This window comes from Protopterus annectens, chromosome 2.part0 (assembly GCF_019279795.1).
Source record: "Protopterus annectens isolate FY-2018-M chromosome 2.part0, PAN1.0, whole genome shotgun sequence".
Lineage (NCBI taxonomy): Eukaryota > Metazoa > Chordata > Ceratodontiformes > Protopteridae > Protopterus > Protopterus annectens.
The window spans coordinates 1,432,111,082-1,432,129,800 of record NC_056728.1 but is presented as its reverse complement, the minus strand read 5'-3'; the positions used below and the strand labels follow the sequence as shown (position 1 = coordinate 1,432,129,800).

General features: G+C 37.8%; 1 protein-coding gene across 1 annotated transcript in view; it reads right to left on the bottom strand.

Annotated features, from left to right (window-relative positions):
* The window catches only part of SEC24D (SEC24 homolog D, COPII coat complex component), an 866,900-nt gene that overhangs the window by 58,341 nt on the left and 789,840 nt on the right, over positions 1-18,719 (bottom strand). Inside the window, exons 20-21 of the mRNA XM_044061657.1 lie at positions 2,154-2,333; positions 1,647-1,838 (exon numbers count right to left, since the gene is read on the bottom strand). Coding sequence (XP_043917592.1) covers positions 1,647-1,838; positions 2,154-2,333 — 372 coding nt within the window. The remainder of the gene's footprint in view (positions 1-1,646; positions 1,839-2,153; positions 2,334-18,719) is intronic.

The window sequence follows — 18,719 nt, the reverse complement described above, 5'->3', positions numbered from 1 at the left end:
CTATTAACTACCTACGAACTAGAAAATCGATGAATAGAAACATTTTTCCCTAATAGAAAGGAGAAACAGGTCCTATTTCACCTTGTAACAGCATATCTCATAGGGTTTGAAGAACATATGAGTTTGGTTTGTTTGGGTTAGAGACATCCCTGAGTGTAGAGGGAGATATGCTCACTGCAGTTGGTAGTCATGTTGAATTATTTCCAGTATCCAAGAATCTGATGTTATCTGTATCCAGAGATATACATGTGGTCAAGATTGCCTTCTAGCTTGCAAGTATGCTTTTAATGTCAGAAGCAGGAAGGTTAGCAATAAATTGCTGCATGTCAACAAAAATGGAAAGTAAGTATCTTGTCATGTGTTTGGCACTTCACTGATCTGAAAACTAATGTGGACGAGGCATACAGCAACTTCATTTCAAAAATACTAAAGGCACTACTATCTCTTTCATTGGGGGTCAGCGTTAGAGGCAGCAATGGGTTTTCAACTTCTGTCTCTCTGTCTAGTGAGATCTCAGCCTGGTCTGCAATGGGTTTTCTAAAAAGAAATTTATGAGAGTCTGGTCCTTTATAAAGGTGGTCTGGTTTGTTGGTGCAGGGGGTTGAGAATCCAAAGAAAATTCAGTAGCATTAAAAGCATCTCCCACAGCTCGGAGAAATGGACAGATACCAACGGGTTTTGGGGAATACATGCTGAGCAAGTCATAAGATCTGTTTTTAAGTCTCAGAAACTTCTCTTCCCTGCTGCTTAGGGAGATGGTGTCAGAGAAAATACAGTCTGTGTGGGCATCCATATAAACATACAGTCTGTGTGGGCATCCATATAAACTATCTGCCTACCACACACATTTTCCCTTCCTGACAGACATATGCTAAAACTTAATATTTTTCTCAGAAAAAAAAACAAAAAACAAAAGGTCCTCAATGGGAAGCTTATTGCCACCCCCCACCAAAAGCCAACTGCTGATACTGAAGCTGCTATGAAGATGAGACATTTAATTGTACCAACAGCAAGAAAATTCTAAACTTTGGCACCTATATGTCCTTGTTATGCTTGTGTGCTTGAGTAAATGCACAATGGGTGAGGAAAGCACCCTGATCTTTAGCTGACTGGCTGGGTATCTGATACCCTTGGCAGGATACCTCCCATATAGGTAAAAGCTACTGCAACAGTGATGTAATGATGAACATCATATGAAATATGGAAAATATGATAGGCTTGGTGGAGTAATGCATTCCTCTTCACTTGTGAACTGTGAGGCCTATGACACGTGAGGGCTAAATACATCTTGACAACACATTATAATGTTACTGCCATCCTAGAAAAAATACATTTTATCTGTTTCTTACTTTATTGATACCACTTTGTCTAATTTTTTTGTCTGCATTTCACCTTTATCAGTTATTTTTTTCATCTGTAAACTGTATTTGACTATTTATTCACTCGTATCTTCCTTTAATATTCAAACTTCAGACAATGTGGTTTAATTTAAATGTAAAGGGTTCCAAGTGGAATACAAGATGTACTAACAAAATTAATAAAAAGGACACAACCTCAAATAAGATGATTTATCATTTTAATTCAATAATATCAGGATCTGTAATAAACAAAAAGGTAATAGGTTAAAATTCAAAGAGGTTACTTACTGCATCTGTATTGACATGTGTGAAAGATGGTACATTAAAGATACCCTGAATGAGTTCTGGGGGAGAGTTCATTCCCAGCCAGAGAAACAAATTTAGTCCATTCTCCAGCAAGAAAATTCCAGTATCAGCTAACCGCTCTTCAGAACAACGGACAGCAGAGGGCACTGTTTCGCTGTTTGTATCCATATTATGCTGGAAACAAAAACAGTCCAGTTTTAACCATTTACATCAAAACAGAATACACTTAAAACTAATGCATGTACTGCGATGAAGTAGTCACAACTAACTCTCACAGAAGTACTGCTTAAATTACTGAACATTCATTAATTTGTCAATCTATATATTTTTTAATTAATGTTAGGCATATATGTCTCCAAAGAAATATGACTAAATGATTTAATACTTGTAATGAAAATGCCTTGGTCAATTCTGAAAAGGGTCTGGACAACTTAGGTGGTTAATAAATTAATAACTGAGTAATGTTTAAGGAGTACAGGGAGTACTTACAATAGGCAAAAGCTGAGGGTAGAAGAAGGACTGAGAATCAGAAACATCCATAGACATAACCATCTGTCTCTGGTATGCTCGCTCATCGGTTGAGAGTTCTGTGCTTCCAACAAGAACAAAGCTCTTCAACAGACAATTCATATAGACTGGCAAAACCTTCATTGAATCAGGGAGAATAAGCTGAAAAACAAAACAGGGACATACTGTCAAAGTTGAAATCTTTCATAAGGTTTCAGTAAGGGTAGCAGGTCCGATTGTTAGCCTTTACCATCACACATTATACATTTTCCAAGTTTATTTAATTAAACATTGTTTCTTGGTTAACTCAGCCACACCAAAAGGTGGAAATGTCACGTCATCTTCAAATGGCTCATGCTGCACTCAATTTCTACATGGACACAGCTATACAAGAAAGATATGTGGATTTTTTTTTTGCTTATGAAGTATGCACTTTAGATGTCCTAAGAATCTTTTTTTTTTTTAATGCTGTATTTTGGCTAACAAGTAAATATTCAACTGTAGGGCTAGACATTGATTTTGTTTTGTCAAAATACTGAGTAAAAAAAAAAAAACACAACTCACAACTACCCACTTTTCCGCCTCACAAATTAGGAGCATGTTTTAAAAATCTGAACAAAATCCCTCAGATCAGACATGTATGCCATTAAAAGCGAGACACTCATCCAAACCAACTGTCAGAAAACAAATGTACTAGTGGTACTTTTATGTTTCCAAATGGGAGTAAGTTGGTTCTGGAAGAGACTTGGGCTGTGAAAAAATGTCTTTGAAAGAAGGCATAAATGAAAGCTCAAACACATATTTTTTTCTCTACAGAAGGCTTAGTAAGCCAGGCTTGACTTCACAATTAACAATTAGTAGTTCGAGTTTAACCTCATATGGTAAGAGCAAGTTCGGGGGTTTGTAAAGCTATTTGACTGAAAATCGCACTGACAGAACAGAAATTGTTTCCATTATTTGCATGACACTAGTGATTGTATCCATTCAGTAATTATTACTTCACTAGTCTTTGGCATTAATGTCTGTCAATCCCATTCAGGGTGTGTGGCAGAATGCACAGAACAGCAACAGCATTAAATGGTAGTCTAGATAATTACAGATTGTTACTGCAAAAAAAAAAAAAAGCATAATCAGCTGCAAATATAAAATAAAAAAAGATAAGAGATTATGGAACTTTCTGTAAAGTGTTCTCTCCAAACAACATGACCACATCTTTAGTTCCATAAGCAGAACACTGGTTTGTTAGTGTTCTTACAGACTTACATTAGATGACCAGTACTCGGTGGACCTGGTCACAATAAACAATAATGTTATCTGCTTACGTATTTGCTTTCTTAAATGGGTAACTACACTTGGCAATAAGATACCCATGAGAACATGACAGTGAATATCACATTCATTACATGTCCGAGTGAAAATAGTAGCACCGTCAGCTGTAACACAAAGTACTTGAGATTAACAGTCATGCAAAATCTAAGCATTTAACAAATACACTTCAAAGATTCATAACGACCTACATACTAATCAGAGATGATCTGCAGACTTACATTAGATGACCAGTACTCGGTGGACCTGGTCACAATAAACAATAATGTTATCTGCTTACGTATTTGCTTTCTTAAATGGGTAACTACACTTGGCAATAAGATACCCATGAGAACATGACAGTGAATATCACATTCATTACATGTCCGAGTGAAAATAGTAGCACCGTCAGCTGTAACACAAAGTACTTGAGATTAACAGTCATGCAAAATCTAAGCATTTAACAAATACACTTCAAAGATTCATAACGACCTACATACTAATCAGAGATGATCTGCTGACCACAGGGACATTAAAACTCATAATGAGTAAGAATGAAGGGAGCAGAGAGGCACTAAGCAGTGCACGTGAGATGCAACTTGTTCTCTAGTTTTTGAGGAGGAACAGGTAGAGAGGGGGGCCATGAAAAGATGTATAATGAGGACAGGAGAAGCTCAGCAGGCTGATGTTTAGGATAAGATTGGGCAACAAAGAAAACAAATTTGAGATTACAGGGAGAAGCATCAGTACAGATTAGAAAAGCAAGAATAAAATAACAAGCACAATATGATCAAATCTGCTGTTCTATGAGGGGATCTTCCAGGATGGTTCAGTAACTGGGTTCATTCTGTGCACTAATAACAGTACAACATTTTTCTTAGAAGCTGCCTCACTTGGCGATGTGCACTCCAGTGCTGGTGCATATGCCATGACATCACATTCTGAATACATAAGTATACCTACGCTCTAAACCTAGTCTGCCTCCAACTAAAGAGAATTTTCCGCAAATAAAAAATAACGGTATGCAAATACATGCTTCTCCAATTTAATCTGAAGTCCAACAGTCAAGTTTGGGGAGGAGCTGCAGAAGCAGATGGAAAGTGGGGTATTTGGTACCCATCAATGAGGGTTCCTAATAGAAAGATGATATGAAAGTAGTATTTGTTACATGTAACAACTGGGACCCTTTGAGAAAACTAATGGTTGGGATGACTCCAAAGCATATCCGTTACATATAGCAACTAGAACCCCTCATTATGGGCCAATGGCTGGAAGTACTCAGAAGCAGTAATCCAACAAGGTGGAAGAAGCTATACTACAATGCAATGAAATGACAAAGTCCTGCTGGAATTCACATTGACAGTAATAATTGGTGAAGGTGTGCACCAGACACCAAGAGGGTGTAGTACAGTTACCCACGTTTGAGACATTCTTGAAGTAAGCACTGAAAGCAAACATGCCTCCAGCAAAGTGGCATTACGACAGATTATTATCTGATATGCAGATTTCCTCTTGATGGAAAGAGATGATACAGCTCTCAATCCACGTGAGCAGGGCTTTGTCTAGCAACTGCAATCCCTTTTCTCCTTGGGGCAAATGAAATGAACAGCTGTTCTCAGATGCATAACATCCACTACTTGTAAAACCTGCGCTTATTGAGCACAACCAAAATGTGAAAGGGTATAATTTCTCTCCTCTAGTTTATAGTTTGCCGAAGATGATAGAGAAGAGGATGGACTTTACACAGCCAACTAGGAAACCACTTTCAGGAAGAAAAGTGGTTTAGCCCAAACGGACGCACTATCTTGTTAAAAGACCAGATGCCATTTCTAAAATGACAGCCTACAGCTCTGAAACTCTGTAAGCACAGCATACCTCTCAACCTCTTAGAGCAAGAAATCTGGACAAAGCCATAAATAAAAGTGGGACAGAGGCCCATAAATAGGGAACATTTTTAAATATTGCTCTAACAAACTTACAAAGTTGATAGAATAATAGGTTTTGCATAAGCTTGAATTTTTTGAAGGGTATGAAGTCTGAAGCTGAAATGTCTGTCATTATTTTTAACTTCAGTCTTTAATGATTTGCCACTAATTTGCCAAAAAACACAATTTTATGAAAAATGGACCAAAAATATGAGACAAAAATCTGGACATCCTGGGAAAGTCTGTACAGTTGAGAGGTATGAAACAGAGCTGATGATCAACAGAAAAAAAGTGTTTTCCAAGATGAATTTCAATGCTGCTAAAATAGCAGATGTGAATGGGGAATGGGTGAGCTTGTCAATCACGAATCTGAGAGCTTCATAGGTGGGTAGAAATATAGAACTCTTAAATCCCTTACTGCTGTACATTTTCAACAGGACTGTTCCCAAAATGATACTGGGGCTGCTTTTTGCTCTCTGAATATAAACAGCTGTATATTCAAACGGTGTTGATATATTCTAATGAAATTTTCAGTAAATTATACATATAGATCACTCAGAATGTACTGCTAGCTTCAAAGGCAAATCAGTGCCTGCATCTTGAATATTAACTAAAAGAAAGCACAGTTTAATATAATTTTTATTCTAAACTTTTAAAAATAATAATGTGTCATCTTTAAGCAGAAATACATCTTTCTTTTAGGCTTGACGTCACAATAACACTATACAGTTACGTTTTTGCTGGCTTTTACTTCTCTTGCTCAGTAGAGGGTTGCTGACAGCTGTTTTAAGATGAATGCTTTACAAATTCTGTGGTTTGACATTTTTTAATGGCTGAAAAATGCCCCTCATCCCAGGATGAGCAAACTGGCATTATATAACTCATTCCCAGTCTTCCCTAGCCAACTCCTAATGTGATCAAGTCCACTATCTGAATCCTGGTCTCCTGCTTTCCAGTCAAAAGGCTTTAGCTATCGAACCACACCGTTAGCTGTCAGATCTTCAAAAGATGGAACAGGAACTTCTAGTTATGAAGGAGACTACACAGGTTATTCTTTTTCACATTCCTCCAGCCCCTGACCTTGTGCACTGTAAGTTTATTGGCAAGAGACTAGTTTGTTTTTATATCCACTGTGCAATAGCTTGCTTTAAGTGTGTTTTTGGAGAAATGTAATCTTATGCTGAGGAAGTGTAGGAGACTGAGAAAATCCAATAGTTCACCATGCTTGACTCTCCATGTTGTCTGAGCACCACTCCGGTATACTCAACAATGACCTCCCCCCGCAAGACTTACTGTCTACTGCAGCAGATCCAGCTCACCAGGCTGCTGCTTCATTGGAAGGAATCAAGGCAGAGCTTGAAAAAATTAACAGGACTCTGTGCTTCTACAGGAACAAGACAGTCCAGAGGCATTATGAGGTGGACAGACACTGACCTGACCTTGTACTTGGGTAATTTCCAGGAGATACTTTAGACTCTAATGTGGACCGATTATCATATGGCATAGGCAGAGGCAAGTGTGCAGCTGAAGGAAGCTTGGATTACTGACATGCAGGGCAGGTGCCATAGAAAAAAACATCTGCTTATGGGGTATCACTGACAAATGAGAATGGTGACTTATCTCCTATTAAGGGACTATTGGTGGAATGAACTGTGATGCCAGCCAGTGAGTTCTTTACTGAAAGAGCTCTTTGTAAGTTTTTGCCATGGAAACTGCAGAGTAGAATGCTCCAACTGATTTTGTTAAGGCTGGTCACAAACAGGCTGATTGATATATACTAGGCTAATGATCACCAGGGCCTTTATAAGCCTAGGTGTGTAACCCAACTAAATTGTATCCTTATGTATCATGGGCATTTATTAGGATAGGGTATGTTGGGATGTTTCTAGAGGTTATGTGGGGGGGGGGGGTATATTTGAACATTACTGTCTACCTCTGTCTATCAGAGACAAAGGTCCAGACCCTGGGTGAATTTCCAATTTTCCATTCATTGGTGAACATAACACTTAAATGGGGTTAAGGAAGGACTCTACTTCACATGGATGGGGAACCTGTTCTTGAGCATTCTGATCCTCTGAGACACATACGTGTATCACCAACATGTGGTTCTGATGCTGCTCATTTTGCTGATGTGCAAAAGATCCATCAGAACTGGATCAAACAGTACCTTGTATGCCAGGCACAGATCACCTCTCAGTAACTTGTAAGAGGCAGAGTATAGAGATAGGGCTTTAAGCAATCCATAAAGGACAATGTGTTCATACCCTGGATTCTTTTGGTAAGGAACCTTTATGGGCATTCCAACTGTTGCATACATTTGATCAGGTACACACTGAAGGGGGAATTATACTCAATGATGGGTCTAATAAGGGATAAATAAAGTAGCACTAGGACTTCTTTCATCCTGGATGCCAAACCATTACTTATAAGTTGGGCGACACAGAATGATTTTCTTAGTAGCTTGGCCACATGTTGGTGAAAGGCCAGATTACTGTCTACATATGTTCTCAGTTCCCTGACTACTGGGTCAACTGTTAAGGGTGTCTTATCGAAGAATTAATCAGCCTGGGTGGCACTATAAGGCATTTCTTGGCATTGAATTTAGTCCGTGACTTCAGCATCAGTCATTTGTCTGTGCTAGACCCTCTTGTAATATGTCATGGGGAATCTATGAAAGCTCCCAATTTGCAGTCATCTGTGAACATGGTTAGCCAAAGGCCCTTGACATTAGGTTTTAACTCCAAGAAGTAGATGCCAAATATAAGCTTTCTCAGCATGGAACCCTCAGGTACCCCACTTGTGACTGGTCTCTTAGTGGAGGTGGTTATCACCAATCCTGATTTCCTTGATTCTGTCTGTGAGCCAACTGACAATCCTGGAAGTTATGTAGGGGCTTAAGCCCAGTTTGGTAAGTCTGCCAGTTACACCCGAGTGACATATCATACTGATCGCAATAGCCAGGTCCAGGTAGGCACAATCTTCACTTGTCCATTGACTTGGTGACCTTATCTAAGTCCACCAGGTTTAGTAGGCATGACCTTCCCATGACAAAGCCAAATCGGGTTGGATCCAGTGGCTGAAGGTTGCCTATGTCTTTATTGATCATTTCCATGATAATTCATTCCATGGCTTTGCATATTAGACTAATCAATCTAGCCTAAAAGACCTGCCCTTACCAGCTTTGTAGATTTTGGGTGGAAACATTCTGCAGGTTAAAAGTAGCTATAAGTTCTGCAAATATGATTTTTCAGCTACATACGCAGAGTAAGAGTATCATATTCCCCTGCTATTAGTCTCTATAGGCAGAACTGCTGGAGTTGCATGTTGTTCTAACCTACAACACTGAAGGTTTTTCTGTCTGGTAGGGGTCTTCCTTTTTGAGGCCAGACAAAGCAGAGAACAGACCAAAACAGTGTATATGTCAGTTGAGGGCTCGTTGGAGCTTTCTGAAGGAACTATACATGTGCAAGACCCTAATTTTCATTACTAACATGACAAATACCTGATGAGCCATTTCTGATGTTTCAGAAGCAAGTGCAGGTAAGACAGTGAACAGAGCTGCTTCAGATACAACAAAGTCAGCAATGGCCACCTTGCAGTTAATGTATTGCAATTTGACCTCTTTCTTACTAATTTTTATTGTAAGTAGTCTCTTGGTCAAGTTTAGATATGTTCCAATGTTGCCTTAAATTGTGTGGGGTTTAATACTTACTTCAGCACAGCTTGCTTTTAACATTATGCTAATTGCAGATTGGGAATTCAGTTGTTAATGAAGGTTTACTCTAAAGTGTCTGCTTCTTGTTACCCCAAGCTTTCACATACTAACTGGAAATGTTTTGCTTACTTTTCTTTTCCTGGCAAAGATGACCTTGTATTTCATCAGAGGCTCTTGGTCACAGTACCTCTTCACTGGGATTGTTCATTGGATAAGTTTCAGTGCACTGGTGCACAGGCGGTGCATTACTTATTCAATTTTCATGGATTAGTTATGCCAGAGTTACTTAACTATTTGTATAATAAGCAGGTCTCTTCAGTTGTGTTAATGTGTCTTTGCAGTGGATGGATGGGATTTTGTTACTTCTATCTTTGATTATAAGCTCTGGCATAGAGCTAGGGGTGCTGTACAGCAGACTAAATCTGTGTGCTATGGAGCAAAAGATTTTCCATGACCATGCCATGAAGCTTGTCGCAGGTCATTGCAAGATTAGTAGTAAATTTTATTTTCTACGATTACTTAACATTTAGCAGTTTGTTCACCTCATCCTCCCCCACTACTAAGATGGTGGCTTTGGCATGCTAGGGCAACTCATATGGATATATTACTAGACATTTGCTGTAACATACTTAATTTTATCCATGTCAAAGGGAAGACTATAAATGTATTTCATAATGAAGTTTCTTGTTTATGACTACTACTTATGCCTGATATTTATCTGTAATATTTGCACAACATGTAATCTCAGTCAGACCCATTTATCTAGAAAGCTTTTAGAAAGAAAATGGAAAAAAATGTTTATATGGTTGGGTCAGGATGTGCCAGGCATCTGACACTGACATTTAATTTTTTGTGTCCAGAAGTTGGCTTAAGATCTGTGATGTACCCCTTCAGGTTATGCATTCTATCCTTACTGTTTCCCTTGTTAGTAGGTAGAATAATGCTTGTAACTTGGAAGCTTTGTCATAGATTTTTTTTTACAGTTCATAGGTGAGAAAAAAGCAATCAATCTATAGACCACTACAAGTTTAGACAAAGCCTGAAGGAGTGCAACAAATGATAAGGCTACGGGAAAATGTGTACCTGCCTGTCTATTTACCTAGGTTTATCTTGAAGGTGGCAAGGGAGTTTCTTTGCTTGATATGTAGTAGAAGTTTGTTCACATGGAGGAATATGCTAGGATATGATTATATCATGACAATTTTTCTTATTTATCTGTTGATGAAGGTTAAGTTCCTTTAACTGAATATTTGAGGTACCCATTTGTTCTGCAAAGGAATAGGAGGTTAAAAAATGGTTGAATCTTTCATGGCTCAAAAGATTAGATACAGATCTCCATGGATGAGTCTATAAGATACTGACAACGAGAGAGATTGGGAAGATAGTCTGTCCTGATAACTGAGATTTATGAGGCCACTGACCTGTTAGTTAAGAACTTCTGAGATCTTTCAAGCTGAGTGATATGCTTAAATACTTGCCATGCCCAAAGAAGCATTAAATTCAACAATGGGTCTGATGAGATACCAATAAAATGGAAATTAAAACTGCTTTGGATCTAGAGGACATGCCTTTGGAAATCAGATGGGCCTGACTGAAGGCTTTTTGAACTACTGTGGAGACATGATAGTCAAATGAGGAAGAATTGTCAACAAGAGTGCCTAGATCCCTCACAGCAGTATCTGATTGGAGGGGTATGTCACCTGTATATGTTAAAATGTTTTATTTACAAAATGAACTACTCTACATTTTTTCACATTTAATTTGAGACCACTTTCCTTGCACTATCTGTTAACATGGTCTAATCCACGCTGGACCAATTATCAGTCACTGAAAAATCAAACACCACCACCCAATTTGCAATCATTTGCAAACTTAGATAAAGATAACCATATGCTAGGAGTGTTGTCCTGACAGTCTGTGAAATAGAAGCCAAATAGAAGAGGGCTCAACACTGAGTACAATGGTACACCACTGGTAACTCTTTTGCTTTCAGAGGTAGCAACTACATCTCTAAAAACAAGGGTTCCATCAGAAAACCACTTAGCTTTCCACTGCACAACATAAGAATTTATATTCATATTTACAAGTCTGACAATAATGCTTGCATGGGAATAAAGTTAAAGGCCTTGACCAGGTCCAGATATATTGTATGTTCTGCATAACCACTATAAACTGTTTCTGTTACATTTTCAAATAGGTTAATGATGTAAAGGCTGCAGGTCATTCCTTTGACAAAAACATACTGCTGATGGCTAAGAAATTTTCAATGTCCAGATTAATGAGGTCCAAAATGATACATTTCATAGCTTTACATATGTGACTAGCTAGACTAATGGTCTATAGGTACCATGTTCTGTGGATGGGCCACCCTTATGTAACAGCATTACACTGGTTGTTTTCCAGGATTCTTGAATGTAACCAGTGGAGAGGCTTAGACTCAAGAGATTCAGTACGATTTCAGATAAACCGGATTTTGCACTGACAGAAAACTTGGAATTTTATCAGGGTTAATGGATGAGGTATTCTTACCTTTTGAAAGGGCTGACAGAACCTGTATAGTAATTAACAGGCATGGGTTGAATCTGTTGGAGGAGAAAATTTTTAACAAAATCTGTTAGCTATGATATTAGCTATTTCCTTTGGGTTAGAGTATGCGATATTATTGTTGATTAGCTCCAAACATCATTAGGTATTAGTTCTTAACTTCTTCAGACAACTAAAAATAGATTTGTAGTTACTTTTGTTTTAGTGGCTATTTTAATTTTAAGTTCATACTCAGGTTTGACCTTCTTAAGATCTCTACTAGTTTGCTTACGTGTGCTCTAAAGGTGAGTAGAATAAGACCTTTTATAAGCATTAAGCAATTTCCTTCTCTTGTTATATAACTTATTTGTACGGGTATTAAATTTCTCTTTACATTTAGCAAAGATAGGGACTGCCTTATCAATACAACTATTTAAGTAACAGTAGAAGTCAGAAGCACAGGCAACAGCCACCACCATTAGCAATGGGATCCATTACAGGAGGAGGATTAGAGTAATTTATTTGTATCTTCAAGTAAATTAAGTTTTGCTTTTGAAACATTCTCAAACACAAAGGTATTTACAGGCACAGTGCAAACAGTTTTAAAGGAAAAGGTCACTAATTTATGGTCTGATTTAACCAGGCAGGAAGATGCATATCGAGATGCACAAACAGTAGCCATATTTGTGAGGACTAGATCAACAGTACCAGGGCTCTGAGTGGGCTGGTTAACTGTCTGTAAAATAGAGTTAGCATTTATAATGTCAACGAAGCACTGACCATACAGACCATTGGCATTGTACGTCAGCCACTGTATTGATGGATAGATGAAGTCCCTCAGTTGAAAGGTTTTAGGTTCAATAGGAATTTCAGCTAAGGTGTTAAGACAGCTGTCATGCTCAGAAGGGGATGCATAAGGTGTTCTATAGCTACCTTTGAAGTGGTAATTAGTCTTGTTTTTGTTGATTTGGAAATCTAGTAGTTCACACGTGGTGACCCAAGGAACCGGTTGTTGGGTGATAATATCCTTGACAAATACTGATACTCTCCCACATTTGCCAGTAGGTCAGAAGACATGATAGGCACTATACCTCTGTAAACAGCTACAGTATGTTTAAGATTTAGGATTCTACTGCAAGTAGTGTATGTGTAGTTAGTTTTATTTTGTTCAATAGTTTTTGGACCTGGATGTATGACTACATCAAGCTGTGTCACTTGCTTGAAGATTTTACTCTTGGAAGTGTCTCCTGTGTATGAAAGTTTACATTGTGGTCTGTGAAGAAATGGTGGTGGACATCATTTTTGTATGAATTTATTTTTAGAATGGCAAAGTTGATTTCCTGAAGTATCATTGGACTTGCCAGCCTGGTAAAGAGTGATAGCTATAATGGGCTTGCAGTTCTCTTTTCATTGTTTGTTTGCAGAAAACAAACATCTATCTGCTACAGAAAATGCAAAGGTGGCTTGGGATAACTGTATAGGAGGTTTTAGCTTCTATGGGGTTGTAGAAAAACAGAAGTTGTTATGCTAATTAGGAGATGTCCTCCTTTTGAAATGCTTGAATTAACAGGACAGATATGTTGTGCTGAAAGGCCTTGTGGGGGGGGGGGCAATGATTACTATATTGACCCACTAAGTACACCTTTCAATGAGAGAGGATGGAGATGCCCAAGGAGTTCACTTTTTTTTCGAAGAAGAGTTCACCTTGTTGTGTGGTAACTGGAACATAGTATTTTAGTAGGAAGATGGCCTAAACAGACCCATGGCTATTTTTATCCCTTTCCAGGGCAAGTTCGTTGCCTCTTATGTGGTGCAAATGGAAATGGTAGGTTTGATTTCTCACACTGATGACAGTGCCCTTGGGTTTACCTATAACTCTGCATTACAAACATTACTCTTATTGACAAATTCTTGTAACAAAGCTGAATGAATACTGGATCCAGAGTTTATAAATTTTGCCTTTATTTTTATCTAATCTTTCAGCACTGTAGTTAACTAGTCATTGGGAGAGAGGCATTATTAAAACACTAAAGGGTCACTCTTGTTTTGTATGGGAAGGACCTTTCAAGATGCTCTTAATTGTTTTTAGAGTCTTGGAGGAGTTTTGTTGTAAATCAGACAAGTGGTCTTAGGGAAGAATGTGAGGACTGCAAGAATTGACTTGTTGCACTAATTAGGAGATTTGATTCATGGCTAAAATTAAGTATTGCAGGCAAAGTTAGACTACCTGCATAACAGTTCTAGAGATAAACAAAAATCAGAGTCTCTATGGAAAAGGATGGACAAGACCAGGCCCAACAAGCTCTTAAGTTAACTCATTTTAAAATTACACCTAACTCTCAGAAATATTTAGCTCATAGCCTGTGACAACAGATGGTGGTGAGGATGAATCAGTAGGATCCGTAATTCTAAAGGTGGGCATATTTTTAACATTCCATGGGAGGTAATGGAGTTTTATATCCTATTTCGCACACCTGAATGACGCTGGTCCCGTCACTTGAGAGCACTGCACTGCAGTCTGACAACATCTTGACTCTGTACTTTTGCCTCACCTGGTGAAAGACTGGGGGGGGGTTGGGTCTGTTGAAACTGTTCACTGTGTCTAAGGTCACCTTGGTGTTAGTTCAGCAAGCCAAAGGTAAGTTTCTAGATTTCAATGGGTTGTTGTTGGAAGTGTTGTCTTTAGGAAAAGACCAGATTCTGGCTAATTTTACTAAGGTGACGAATTGCATACTTTCTATAGGCATCCTGCTGGGTTGCAGTCATCACTCTACAGCTAAAGACAGGAAACAGCCCTCAACAACTTACCTCTTATAGGCCAATTTCTGTGTTACACCATAATCACAAATTATATATGTCTATTCTTGCTAGGAGGCTTGAGCCCCTACTACTTTAGTTAATCCATACAGCTCATGGTGGGATTGTATCAGATAGAACCACTTGTGATAATTTATTGAAGGCCTCTTTAGTACTGGAAGATGCTGGTAAAGTGGGTAAACCTCTATCACATATTAGCCTTGATGTACAGAAAGCATTCAGCACGATGAACTGGCCTTTTCTTTTTGTGGTGTTGAGCAGTACTGGGTTTCTGGACAGATTTCTCTGGTTTACTTCAGGGTCTCTGTTTACATTCTAAAGCCTATGTTAAAACAGACTTTCATATTTCTTTTCAATTGAGCTCTGTACAGGTACTCACCAAGGTTGTCCACCGCTCTTTGCACCGTATACTGAACTCTTAGCTCATCATTTGCATCCAGCACCCTTTCAAGGTTACATGATTACGGATCACTCGGTGAAGGTCTCACTTTAAGCAGATGATCTGCTGCTGTACTTCTCATGTACTGAGCATGACCTCTCTTAGATTTGTACAATAATGGAGAGATACGGAGAGTTACCAAGCTACAGACTAAATCCGAAGAAATCACAAACAGTGAGGATTAATTATTCTATGTCTCATGTATTATGTAATGGATTCCCACTGTTGGGGAAAATCTAATTCCATGGTATATTTTAGGCTTATATTTGGTCCTTCTTTACCGTAAGTGCTGGATGTCATGTATGAAGATATATAATGTCAAGCTAAACAGTAAACATTTTTTTTTCAGAAATAGACACCTGTCTCCTTCAACTTTCAACATGGTGCACAAGCAATTAGTTTTCCCTTTTTGTGTTTTGTTCTTCCTTAAGGAAAGTGCTAACTACCCTTAAGGCTGGAAAACTACACTTCCTTGATACCAGGTTATGTTGTCTGATTCTTCTACTATTAAAGGGAAGCTTATTCTATAATCTTGTAAAGTGCTTTCAAACAGAACTGAATCCAACATTGCCTTACAGTTGGGCAGAGAATACTTCTAAATAACCTATAAAAAGCAGAATACAATGACAGTTCATGAATAGTTCATGATTCCTATCCCTACGATTTCAGTAGTAAGAAAATTATATCATTTGAAGTTCTTTCAAGTGTTTTGTTTAAAGGCTACAAAACAGCACTGTACACAATAATGGATCTGATCACTAAGGTGTAGCAGTACAATGGCCTCTTTGCAGTGACTGGCAACAGAATATGCCTTGCTGAGTTTGGTATATATACACTAGATAGAGTTTAAATTGTCTACCATTTTCACTAGATCTTTCAATATAGTGTCATTTTTTATGATTTTGGCCATTTACTTCATGAATGTGATGTCTGCCTTTTTTACCAAGCTTCATGATGTTACATTTACTGATATTAAAGATATGGTCATTACTACTGCATTGAGTTTGTATTTGCATTCTTGTAGACTGTCTTGGAGAATTTCAAAATCTTTTAATAAATAAATTAGGTTATTTAGTTGGCAGTCATCAGTGTATCTGATTATTCACAGCCCATGTCTACTTTACAGCTGAAAATAATTTTTCAAAAAGAAGTGACTCCAGGACACAGCCATGCAGGACATCACTGGTATACCCTGTTGGGATAGAAAAGTAGCCCTCACCTTGCCACGTTGTGTTCTGTTATTTAATCAGTGTTTTACTCCTTGAGTTGCATATTAAATATAATTTATAACATTAATAATAATAATAATAATAATAATAATAATAATAATAATAATAATGATGTTGACAAAAATATGGAACAGAAACCTGGCTTACATTACAAAAGATGAAGAAATACTTCCTCTTGGCTATATTATCCATAAAGACTGTACAAGTAAAAGAACTGGTGATGTGACCATTATATACCCAAAAGCTTTTAACCTTACTATGCACCACATACACGTACCAAACATTAATGATGTTGAAGTTCTTGTACTTTCACTTAAAATTATCTCACAAAAATCAATATGCATAGCAAAATTCTTAAAACAAGGTACTAACCTCCTCTTAAAAGGAAATTATCACTAAAAGACCAAATCTATACTTTTAGAAACCCCTAAGAAAATGTTATTCTGCTTTCCAAACTCAAATTCTTACCAGCTATAGGTGAGAAAGCCTTCTCAAATGCAGGCTCTGCACTGTGGAACCAACTATCTAATAATATTAAGTACATTGTTGATTTTGTACCACTGTAACCAAGTTGTGGCTGAGAAGGGTCAACTGACCAGCCTACTACCTGGTCAACAAATTGAAAAAAATAAATAAAATGTTGTATATACATTCTAGTGTAGACAATTCAACTTCTGAAGACAAATTACCCTGGATAACTAAACAGATACTACTTGAAACAATAATCCTAGGTGTCCTTAGCATTGATTGGTTCAACTGTTCTCACAAAACTATTCACCCAACTGTTGAGCTGTACGGACTAACACAGCTAATACATGACTAAAGGACAGATAAAGTTAGTGGGAAAGAAAGCATTCCTGACTTGATACTAACAACAGGCAATGATAAAAATTTCCCATGTAAGAATTATGCCTGACAGTGATCATAACCTGATCATAACATATTGAAACATACCAAAAGATATAGAAACTTCTAATTTAAAATTGTAAGCAATACAACCAAATTCAATAAAGCAGCTTCCTTGTCTGTCTTTAAGCATGGTGACAGGAAACCACTCAAACCCCCCCCCCCCCAAAAAAAAAACAAAGCAAACACTCATGCATAACAGAGGTAAATCATGGAAAAATTGGCATTTTAAAATAAAAATAAACAATATGCACCAATATTAGCAATTATGAAATTTAAGAATACCATCCTAAAGGCCATACCTCTCAACCATACCAAATTCTTTGGTATTTACCGGTTTTCAAGGCAAAATAATGGGATGCCATGAACTTCCGAGTGGCCTCTTCAGTTTCTGATTTCTTTCTTTTTTTTTTTTTGCTTGGGAGTAGTAGGCGAATTTGTTATTTTCTATTATGTGTTGAGGTGATCACCAACCCAATCATGAAATCAAATAAATACTTTTGATTATGGGAAAACACAGAACACATTGCTAGGAGTTGAGCTTTCGAAGTGTTGCAGCACCAGTACATTTCTATTTAACACTGGTAAATACTACAGTCTGTCACTGTATAAACATGTATACACCTGTAAGGAGATCAGTTTTTAATACTGAAGAGGCCATTTCCAAGAGAAATGAATCCCGGTGGATTCCATATTTGGGATTTAGGATGGGCAAGGATTAACTTATTAGCTATAAATATCTTCCATCTTAATGGGACCAGATTAAAAAAACAACCCAATGTAGAAACTGTTGTGAGGCAGAGTCATTTTATGATCGTACAGCGCTGTGGCAGAAACATGGGTAAATAATTTTTCCTTGACGTTAAAAGCAGTATTTCATAGTGACTAATGGATATAATAATTTTTTTATGGTAGTGAAGGTGAGATGTCTGTAATTAAGCAATGCATTCATTTCACCCTACAAATCTGATAAACCACCAACAGTCGATGACAAAATAATGTTTAAGTGTAATGCAATAATCATGCATGTGTTTTGTGTTGCATGTAAATGCCAACATTCTTCTTCTTCTTCTTGGTGTTATTATTAATTTTGCAAATTGTAGCTCTCATGATGCAGCGTATGAACATTTCTTACTCAGGGGAACATTTTGCTCAGTTCATTCAAACATAATTTAAAATGGTTTATGTTACCGAGCAAAAATGACACTTACTGTATCCAGATGAACAAGCCTCCAAAGCTATACCTCTGTTATGCCTTTGAGCCCCATGCGCATCTCCCAGCTGTGGGAAAAGGAGGAATTGCGGCTGCTTAAAAACCAGCTCACCACTTACATCAAGAAGGTGCATAGTCTGGAGTCTGAGAACAAAATTCAGTAAGTGCAAATCACTGAATGCGAGGAAGTATGCAGCCAGGAGATGATCAACCTCACGTCCTTGTATGAGACAGAGTTGGCTGACGCTTGATGCTCCCTGGATGATACTGCATGCAAGCAGGCTAGACTGCAGATTGAGTAGGTGAAGATAAAGGCAGACCACAATAACCTGCCCCAGAAGTAAGTTAACAGGCTAAATGGTGTCAAGAGGTTCTTGGTAGTTCCTCCTTGTTGCAATGTCCTATTTTAGATGATTAGTTAGGGTATTTCACCTGGCTTTCAGCTGTTCCTTTATTTACTTGGAAACTGACTACTT